The sequence below is a fragment of the Mus pahari genome, chromosome 12 (genome assembly GCF_900095145.1).
Source record: "Mus pahari chromosome 12, PAHARI_EIJ_v1.1, whole genome shotgun sequence".
In the NCBI taxonomy this organism is placed as follows: domain Eukaryota; kingdom Metazoa; phylum Chordata; class Mammalia; order Rodentia; family Muridae; genus Mus; species Mus pahari.
Window position 1 is genome coordinate 88470565 of NC_034601.1, and position 10434 is coordinate 88480998.

A 10434-nucleotide genomic window follows, 5' to 3' on the forward strand; every position below is an offset into this window, starting at 1 on the left:
CTTCTTCCCTTCCCTTCTTCCCTTCCCTTCTTCCCTTCCCTTCCCTTCCCTTCCCTTCCCTTCCCTTCCCATCTCCTCTTCAGCTTCTTTGGTTGAAGATGGCCTTATTTTGTAGTCCAGGCTAGCCTGGGACTCACAGTGATCCTCCTGTATCAGCCTTACAAGTACTGAGATTATATACCTGAACTACTAACCCAGCCTCAATGTATCTCTCAATAGTATTTTTTTAAGATTTATTTTTTAAATGTATACAAGTACACTGTAGCTGTCTTCAGACACACCAGATCCCATTACAGACAGTTGTGAGCCACCATGTGGTTGCTGAGAGTTGAAAACTAAGGACCTCTGGAAGACCAATCTGTGCTCTTAACCACTGGGCCATCTCTCCATCCCTCAATAGACTGTAATATCAGCTCTAGAACTTCCCCCAAAGGATAGGGGCTCTTCTGCAGTCTACAGTGTGGCTTAGTAGAGAAGCAGAGAGCCTTTGAGAAGCAGCTACTGTGATATGAGCTCACCTCCAGATTCTATTTAATTTGACCCACTCAAATGTGCATATGGAGAGCACTGCTGTGGGAACAGCACATGATCCAGCTCTTGTCTGTGGGAACAACACCCCACACATGGGAGTTTTCAGAGCATCTTCAAATTAGGGGGCATCACGTCTATATAACTTCAATTTTTTCCACAGGCAATGAAGCATCCCAACATAGTGCCTTTTCTGACACTACAGATTCACTGAGAGGTAATTCACACACCATGAAACAATGCCGACAACCCGTTTTTAGCACATCCCCAGTACATACAATTGTCACTATATCAATAAGTCGTTGTCCTCACTCTGCAGCAGTCTTTCCCCACCCCAAGTGGCCACTAACCTACTTCCTGATCCTTTGGATTTCCTTCTAGAAAATTTGAATAACAATGGAATCAACCTTCTGTAACTTCTGCTTTTGCTTTTATCATTCTGCATAACATTTTCCATAATTCTCCCATGCAATCACTAATGTCATGGTTTCATTTCTGTACATGGCTGAAGAGTTCCCTTCCACAGTTACCCTATGTTAACAATTGCCCTTTTGCTGGAAGATCGCTGCTGTGTAAGCCTGTGCCCCAGTTCCTGAGTGAAGGCTTGCTTACAAGGAAGTTTGCTGGGCTAACAGTAACCGTCTCCTTTATTTTGAAGAAACTGCCAGAATGTTCCTCAAGGAGTCTACCTCATTCTACACCTCTCTCAGCCATGTGAGAATTCTAATTTTTCTAGACGTGTTACAACAACCACAGTGAACCTGTGGCTCCATCTCACTGTGATCTAAGTCGGTTTTGTTCTGATGACTCAGGCTACTAAGTTTATTATAATAGTAAGTCACAAGTTTATCAGTTAATATACACATCTTTCTTTTGTTTTGTTTTGTTTTGCTTTGCTTTGCTTTGTTTTGTTTTGCTTTGTTTTGTTTTGTTTTTCGAGACAGGGTTTCTCTGTGTAGCCCTGGCTGTTCTGGAACTCACTTTGTAGACCAGGCTAGCCTCGAACTCAGAAATCTGCCTGCCTCTGCCTCCCAAGTGCTGGGATTAATGGCGTGTGCTACCACCGCCCAGCTATATGCACATCTTCTTTGAAGAAGCATCTGTTCAGAGTTTTGGGCCATTTTTCAACTGGATTATCTTTTTAATAATTGAGTTGTAAGAATTATTTATATATTTTAGACATGAGTCTGATATTTGCAAATATTTTCTCCTACAGTTACTCTGTGGTTTCCTTCTCACTTTGTTGTTGTTGTTTGAGGATTTCAAGTAGCCCAAGCTGGCCTTGAACTCAAAGGTAGCCAAGGATGGTCTTGAATTCCTGATTTTCCTACCCCCACATCCTGAATACTGAAATGGCAGGCATGTGCCACCATGCTTGGCTTCTTTCTTTGTTCGTGTGTCCTTGGGAACAGAAAACTGTGGGATTTTGAAGCAGAACCTTTTATTTTTCTTTTGCTATTACTCTGCACACTTCCAGAAGCTCCTGCCTAGCCCAGGATGGCAGAGATTTCTGCCTGTTTTGCCATCCTGCTGAGAGAGCTTGACATTTAGGTGTTTGGTCCATTCTGCACCGAACACCTAAATGTATACGGTGTGTGGCAGGGATCCAAATCCATTTTTTCCCTATGTGCTATATGGTTTTCCCTGTACACTTTATTAAAGAAACTACTCACCCCTGAAGAGATGGTCTTTGTTCATTCAGTCTGGTCAGGTAAGAGGGGACCCTCAAAGTCTCTGGAACCCTCACTCCACTCACCCATCTATGTCTATTCTCACAGTGTGCTGTGCTGTGCTGATGACCAAATCTTTGGAATAGACTTTGAAATTAACCCTTCTCCCTTAAACCTGCTTTGTTGTGATTTTATCCCTTTCCCACAGAAAGGTGAAATAGCTTGCCTAAGGCCACACAACCTTAGGAGATGTCTATCTATGGTATGGATCATTTGGGGTGAAGGGAACCCTGAGTTCACTTTCAGAGTGTGCCCCAGAAACCAATGCAAGTGGGGTGCCTCCCCACTACACAGCTGCTGGAAACAAAGGACAGACTGACAGAAAAGTTGAAGCTTGTTCAAAACTACATATGTCCCCACCAAGTAAGCCCTGAGGCCCTGTCTCCTGGACTCATGCCTATCTCCCCTCAACCCCCATGGGTCAAGGGCTCCAAAAAGTACAACCTCCTTCCTTTGAAGGTGACCATGAGGCCTCCACTGCCCACAGCACACAGCAGGATGAGAAGTACCTTCTCTGCAGGGCTAGCTTTCTATGTGCAAGCTAACTGGGCACTGTGGTGAAAACGTGTTTTGACTGGAGCATGCCAACCTGACCATGGCCTCCAGATTCCTCAGTTTCAGATCTGAGGGCATCTCAAAAGATCCAGGACCTCTGGATCTAGTAACAGTGACCTGGGTGTTGTGCCTCTTCCCACACCAATAAGAGGAGGTCTGGCTGTTCCTGGTTGCCACTCTCTTCTTTAAACCAGGGTTCTAGACTGTGGGAGCAGAGTCTCAAGTGGAATCATATGTGACTTGGTGTAACCCTGAACAAAGGTCAAGCTCTGCCATCTTGGAATTCTAGCTAAGTGGAAAGACGGCCTCATCAGAGCTATGGGCCTTGGCTGTGCAGCCAATCTCCTTCTCTTCAGACCCATGTATGTTGATCAAAAGGGTTGGGTAACAGTCTCCAAAGGCATGGACCTCACATAGCTCACAGGAGACATGGTGATAAGTCAAACTTCACTCACTTCCCTGCTTTGATCTTTGATAATCAGAGGCATCAGGTCATTGGTGACTCCTCCAAGAGTGGCAATCAGTCAAAACAGCTCTGTCCAGTTCATATTTGGTACTTACCATGTTGGAAGTGGTTCATATAGAACCACCTCAGGCAGTCCCCTCTCTGTGATTGTTAGCCCCAGACGAGAAACTAAAGAAGGCTAGCCTCCTTCCCAAACAGAACAGTCACCACCAGTGACTGGAACCAATCCGAGGATCCCATTTGCAGTCTGTAGTGAGACTAAAAAGTCTGGGATGGAACATGGAACTAATGGAAGAGGCTGACCAGTGCTCTGTGTGAGTGACTACCAATAGAACCTTTACACATCATAGCCCCATTGGAGGACTGGGAAAAGTAACTCACTTTTTCTCTCTCAATTTCTGAAGGGAGCTCAAAGCCCTTTGCTGCAACAAACACCCAGCTTGATCTGAACTTCATGTTCTTGATTTCTTTGCTTCCAAGGGCTTCTATGGCATCCTTTGCTTGAGCCTGCAATCTGGGCAAAGGAGAAAGCATGAGAAGGCCTCCTGTGGAAGTGTGGTATGTGTGTGTGAGAGTGTGTGTGTGTGTGTGTGTGTGTGTGCATGAGAGTGTGTGTGTGTGTGTGTGCATGCGTGCACGCTCACTTTGTGTATAAGCACATTCATGTATATGCATGTATGTGCGCATGAACAAAAATGTACCCTGGTGCAGATATGGGAGTGGTTCCCGGCATTTGCCATGACCATTTTTCCCTTCCTTTGTAGAAGCATCTCACTCCCTGGACTCCGTAGGAGTTGCCAAATCCAGGGGTCTTTGTCATCTCCCTAGCTGTCTGCTCTTGTCACATGGGAAAAACTACACACACACACACACACACACACACACACACACACACACACACTTACTTGGAGCTTCCATCATCGTGAGTCACCATGAACAGCAGGGATTTTGAAGGAGTGCTCTGAATGAACTTGGCCATTGGCCCGGAGTTATCTGTAGGGTCAAGGTCAGACAGTAGTTCAGTCTCCTCAGTGCATAAGGCTGCCACCCTGATGTAGGCTTCTTCCTACTCTGCTGTCACCTGCTCTCTGAATGTCTTGTTCCCTAGACTGGTCCCAGGGGCTCAAGGGTGTCCTGGCTAATTCCTCAGGAGTGATGTCAGGGGTTTCATGGGCAGCTATCTTAGAGAAGCCTTGGGAACATGGACAACTTGCAGCAGGTACTCAGGGTACAACAAACATAAGTCCAAAGATGGAAACAAGGTAAGCCATGCAAAGTGGAAAGCCCTAAATAAATTAAAACAAATTAAACCCTGAATCTGGAGTTAGCCACACCTGGCACCAAACCCAGCTTCTGTAAGCACCCAATGACCACCTCTGCCATCAGGGACAATAGGTCAGCCCCAAGGGTGATGTCCTAGAGCACAGCGCTCAGAATTGTGACAGACCCTTGTACACAAGTCAAAGGAACTCTCTGCTTCTTCATCAAGCCATGCTTCTGTTTCCCCCATGGGGTCTACACAGTTTAGTCTTCATTTTAATCAGAAGAAATTTTTCTTACCACCTTCATACATATCGAAGTACTTTGTCGCTATTACTTTTCCCGTCTCATCTGAAAAGAAAAGAAATGGCCCTTTAAGAGAAAGCTCCGAGGACCCAGTGTACACTGTTAGTCCTAGTACCCTTTTTGGTCACATTAGCTCTAAGTGACTCTGGAGGAAATAGGACTGGAGAGGTCCCTAGCCTGAAGAGGAGCTGTGTAGTGGGATTATTCTTCCAAATCCTGGACAGAGCGACTCCATCTTGTGGTCATCTATGTGCCAATCTGCAGCAAAACAGGCTGACCTTTCCCATGGGCTGCAAGCCATCTTTCCCATGGTTAGATAGTGTTTGCTGAAACCAGAACCCCTGATAAGAGCAAGGTTGGAACACACAGAGACAGGGAACGTGAGCTTGTTTTTTTGCACCCCACAAAGTGTGAGCCTGCAGTCCCCTCTGCCTCTTCAACACTAGGTAGTGGGCTGAACTAGGTTTGCTTAACTGTTAGAGCCTAGGAGCCTATAAAAGGCAGAGAGTTGGGAGGTGACTGTGGCAAGGCTCTGTAAACTATCCAGGCTCTAGTTAACAACCTGAATGAATTCATTTATGTCACCTGGCTAGACTTATTGGACTCCTTTTCTGTCCCATCTGCTCCTTCCTAATCTGAGTTGATTAAAAGTTCCTTTTACTTCTCCCAGGGAGGTCATGCAGCGATAGGCTGGTCTCCTCTCTGATGGAGGTGCCTGGCCACTTCTCTAGGGCTCTCTGAACTTCGTTAATTACTGGATCTTAACAGTCCTCTCCTTTCCTCAGAGTCCCCAGACCTTTCCACTTCACACTAGGTGTCCAGAGAGGTTGTGTGACTGAGGGTGTTTTGTTCTGTCCCGTAGCTCTGCAGCCACTGACTCTGTAATCAGACGCTTTCTGCATGACTCCCTGTTCTCTAGCCTGATGTGGTTCTTACTGCTGGAGACCCTTATAAACACTAAGACCCTAGAAGAAGCCAGTGCACTTGCACAGGTTTCCATGGCCCACAGCAACTGAATAGAACTGGTCAGCATTGTTACTCTCTACTGGGTCCCCAGAATCTAAGAGCAAAAGAATCCAGGGTCAGGGTCTATGTGGATCTGAGCTTCACTATGTCCCCTCAGCCTACTCTTCCTCAATTGCAAAGGCTCTTTTAGAGTCAGTTTTTTGGTTATTTTGTTGTTTGACCATAAATAGTTTGTAAAGTAAGATTTTTAGGCAAAAAGTATGTGATTTTAGAATTCATTACAGTGTAAATCTAGATATGAGGAAAGATGTTGAAAAACCACGGTCTTGGCCTGGGGAGGTCTTCCAGTGGATAAAATGCTTGCCTTGAAATCATGAGGAACTGAGTTCAAATTCCAAGAACTCATGTAAAGCTGACACCAAAGTGTGCATCTGAAATCCCAGGGCTCCTGTGTGGGCATGAGAGGTGGAGAATCATGGGCCTGCTTAGTCTGCTGTGCACAAGAGCAAAAAGAAAAAGAAAAAAAGAAGAAAAAGAAAGAAACCAACAACAAAATCAAACAAAAAACCCAAAAAGATCCAAGGAGAGATCTCAAAGAAAGGGTTAGGCGAGCACCTACATCTGAGATTGTTCTTTGACTTCCACATACACTGTGACATACATGTGTCCACACCATATGAATATGCATAAACACACAAAGAGAGGGAGGCAGGGAGATATTTTTTAAAAGAAGATTAGAAATGTCAAGGTTTCTGTAGAAATCCTATTCCAGGCTCTGAGGCAATTTCTGAGAAACATGTGTCACTTACAGTTGACGACGGCAATGTTTATCCCTCTTGCCACATTCCCCGTCTTCTCTCCTAATAGCCTGAAAAGTGAGTGAGAGTCAGTAAAGAAGCTCCTCCACAGGCAGGATGACAGCCCTCCCTCACTAGAAACCCTCTCTCACCAGGCCTTCTGTCCTCAGGGTCTCTCCTTCCTGCTGCTCCTCCCACTGGTATGCAGTGGCTGGAACCGCTGCCCAAAACAACCCCACCCTTGTCCTACAACACACCTACAGGATTCAGAGTCAGTTCCTGGGTGCCTGGAAACTATACTTCATCTTACAGTCTGGATCAAAGGTCAGACAGGAAGGTTCTTCACCAAGGTTTTTGCACCGAGTCCCTCTCAGCCCCTGAGAAACTATGCCTGGACTCACAGACTTGAGGGAGGATAGTAGTTCCCTTCCAAACGGGGCTTCCTTGGGTCTCTGCCTCCTTCCTGCTCAGTCTCTCACCTCCCCATCAAATGCAACTCAGATTATCTCCTTAATAAGCACTTCCTACTGCATCACTTAACTTTTGCTTTCCTTTTTAAGATATTTTTATTTTTAATGGGTATATAGTTTATGCACATATGTGCAGTGCTTGAGGAGCCCACAGGATAGTCTGGAGCTGAAGTTATAGGCAGTTGTAAGCTGCCTAACATGAGTGCTAGGAAATGAAGTCAGATCCTCTAGAAGAGCAGTAAATGCTTTTAACCATTGAGACAGCTTACTAGCCCATGATTTGCTTGTCAGCTAGGGGAAAGAAATAAAATGGCAATATCATATATAATTTTAATTCTAGTTTTGTACCCTAAATCCAGGAAGGCTAAAGTATTTCCTAGAGATGATAATTGTCATCAAAGGTCATAGAAATAATGTGTGTGTGTGTGTGTGTGTGTGTGTGTGTGTGTGTGTGTGTGTTTAGGATATGTAAAGTATATGTGCATGTATGTGGTATGTCTGTACACATACATGCACATGTGCGTAAGTATGTTGTATATGTGGTATATATACAAGATGTATGTGTGCATAGTTTTGTATGTATGTCTGCATGTATTGTGTCTGTGTTTGCATGTGTGTAGGTGTGTACATGTATATAAACATGTTGAACATGAGTTGTATGCTTATAATTATGTGCATATTATGGACCTTTGCTGATATTGGCATCAAGGAGTCAGTAGTATCATAAAGAGAATCTGAAGTTTGTCCTTCATGTCAAAGCTATAAGGTGGGCAACAGGTGCTTTAATATTCTGCCTCTGGCATGTTTAACTGAAAGCCTCCAAGAACCTCAGGGTCTCATGCTTTCTGAGTGTTAAAGAATAGTCCATACATGTCCAAAAGAGGCAAGGAAGAACTTCCATTCTCTGTAGTGAAAAACTGGGTAACCCTAACCCCACAGAAAGGAGTATATGAGGAGAAACACATTTCTTAAGGAACTGTTAAGTTAAGAGAGAACCCTGAAATGTAGCTAAGAACTTCCCAGGCCAACAACTGAAGACAGACATTTCAGAGGTGAACATTTCAGAGGTCTAACATTGAAGGAGACCTGTGCTCTTTCAGGATAGGAGCCCAGAGAAGAAAACAATGCTTCTGACAGCCATGGAGGCCTTCGAGATGAAAGTCTGAAGGGAGATCAAAGTCCTCATCAAATCTCTTGGATTTTATTGCACTAAGTCACAAAGAATTAAAGACAAAAAACCAGAATTTATGGCATTTAGCCCAGATTTTATTAAACTAGGCAATCCAGAAAACAGTGACATTTAAAATGTGTTAATGTCACCCTGGTCTGCCAATAGCTTCGAGTCCCTGAGAACAAACCATACATGAGAAAAGAAGACAGAGTCTCCTATCTTTCTGTGCTTCATCTGTGACTGGGGAATGGCCCCTGCTGGGTCCTGTGTTGGGAGCTGGGCCCCAGCTGGGTGATGGTGTACTGTAAGTGGCTGTAGAACTCCCTGGAGCAAATGCTTTTAGAGTATGTTCATTCCTCAAAGAGCAATTTTTAAAGGGCAAACATGGTTGCTGAGTGCCTCTGGCTTTCTTCTGACCATGCAATCTCTGTGTCTACTCCAGTTATTGTGAAGTCACTTGCTAAGAGGCAGGGCAAGTCATGCTCTTAGCCCTCCTGAGATATGAGACAGAGTTCTACCACAAACCATCCAGCTTCTCATATCCATTACAGTGGTGAAAAACTGATCAGTGTGAGTCTCTTGCTGCTATTTTTAAAGAAATTCTCAGATGTACTGCCTGGCACACAGTCAGAAGAAGCCTGACACACTAGGAAAGAAGTCAACAGAAGCAAGTGCAAAAGGAGCCAGCAGACGACAGTGACAGACTCACAGGCTCCAGCCAGCCAACTGAACTCTAAGATAACAGCACTCAACGCATTCAAAACAAAAGTTTCAACTGGAAGTCAAAACAAAACAAAACAAAACAAAACAAAACAAAACAAATAACAAAGAAAAGGCAGGCTCACTTGGAAAATAGAAATGAGTTTAAAAACTAAAATGACAGCCGGGCGTGGTGGTGCACACCTTTAATCCCAGCACTCAGGAGGCAGAGGCAAGCGGATTTCTGAGTTCGAGGCCAGCCTGGAACTACAAAGTGAGTTCCAGGACAGCCAGGGCTACACAGAGAAACCCTGTCTCGAAAAACCAAAAAAACAAAAACAAAAACTAAAATGACAAGATAATCTAAAAACACTGGTTGATGGCTGGTTTTAAGGACAGATTAGGCACAGTAGAAGAGACCAGTGGTGACATTAAAAAACAGTTCTGTCCACAGTAAAGGACAGAGAAAGAAATGGGACAAATGGGAAGTGGGCTGTGGGTTGTGAGGAATAGAGTTCTAAGGGTCAATGACAAGCGGGAAGTGAGCTGAGTACCAACTCATTGGTACTTTCTTTGCTTTCTAAGTGGCAGAATGTGACCACCTCTGCAGAATCCTGCCACTATGACTTCCTACCATGATGCCCTGTACCCTTAAATGATCAGTCAAAATAAATCCTTTCTCATTTAAGTTGCTTTTGTTCAAGTATGTCACCATAGCAATGGAAAAGAAACAGGAAAATTTTCAAACACAATGAAATACACTTGTTTAAGAAGTTTCAAAATGGGAGGCTGGGTTCTGATCCAGTCGGAGCCACCCTGCCATCTCTCTTCTGAACCCCAGTGAAGGCTGTTGAGCGCTCTGGAGGACTCCCCACGCTGCAGGTCCTCAGGATCAAGGGTGAGTGGCTCTCAACATCAGCTCCAGAGAATCCAGGAGGGGATTGTGCCAGCAGGAACAGGGACAAAGGAACCCTGCCCACCCAGAGGCGGGGTCCTGTCAGGTCAGGGCCACCCCTGCCATCTCTCTTCTGAACCCCAGAGGGGGCCACTGAGCTCCTGAGAACTCTCTACGCCCCAGGTCCTCCGGATCACCTTGGGATCTCTGGACCTCAGGGTTACTTCGGGATCTCCAGAGGCAGAGCAGAGACCCAGAACCCTGGGCACCTTCCTTGCCAGAGGAGAGTCAGCCTACAGGGAGGGCTCTGACCCCAGGATTCAGAAGGTGGATCAGAGCTACAGACTTCTGGACACCTGCCCTGCAAGAGGAGAGCTTGCCTGCACTGAGTGCTCTGAACACTGGGGATCAGGTGAGAGTTGGATTCCCAGGAGTGCTGACAGAGGCTAACAGAATCACAGGAGGATCAAACTCCAGCCAGAGACAGCTTGAAAATTAACACCAGAGATTTCCAGATGGTGAAAGGCAAACGTAAGAATCTTACTAACAGAAACCAAGAACACTGGGCATCATCAGAACCCAGTATGCCCA

At 45.2% G+C, this 10434-nt stretch overlaps 1 protein-coding gene across 1 annotated transcript in view; it reads right to left on the reverse strand.

The window, feature by feature from the left end:
- Nucleotides 1-10434, reverse strand: part of Fam3b (family with sequence similarity 3 member B) — a 30374-nt gene that overhangs the window by 501 nt on the left and 19439 nt on the right. The window contains exons 4-7 of the mRNA XM_021210017.1: nt 6621-6679; nt 4840-4890; nt 4185-4272; nt 3661-3793 (exon numbers count right to left, since the gene is read on the reverse strand). Of these exons, the coding sequence (XP_021065676.1) occupies nt 3661-3793; nt 4185-4272; nt 4840-4890; nt 6621-6679 (331 nt within the window). The remainder of the gene's footprint in view (nt 1-3660; nt 3794-4184; nt 4273-4839; nt 4891-6620; nt 6680-10434) is intronic.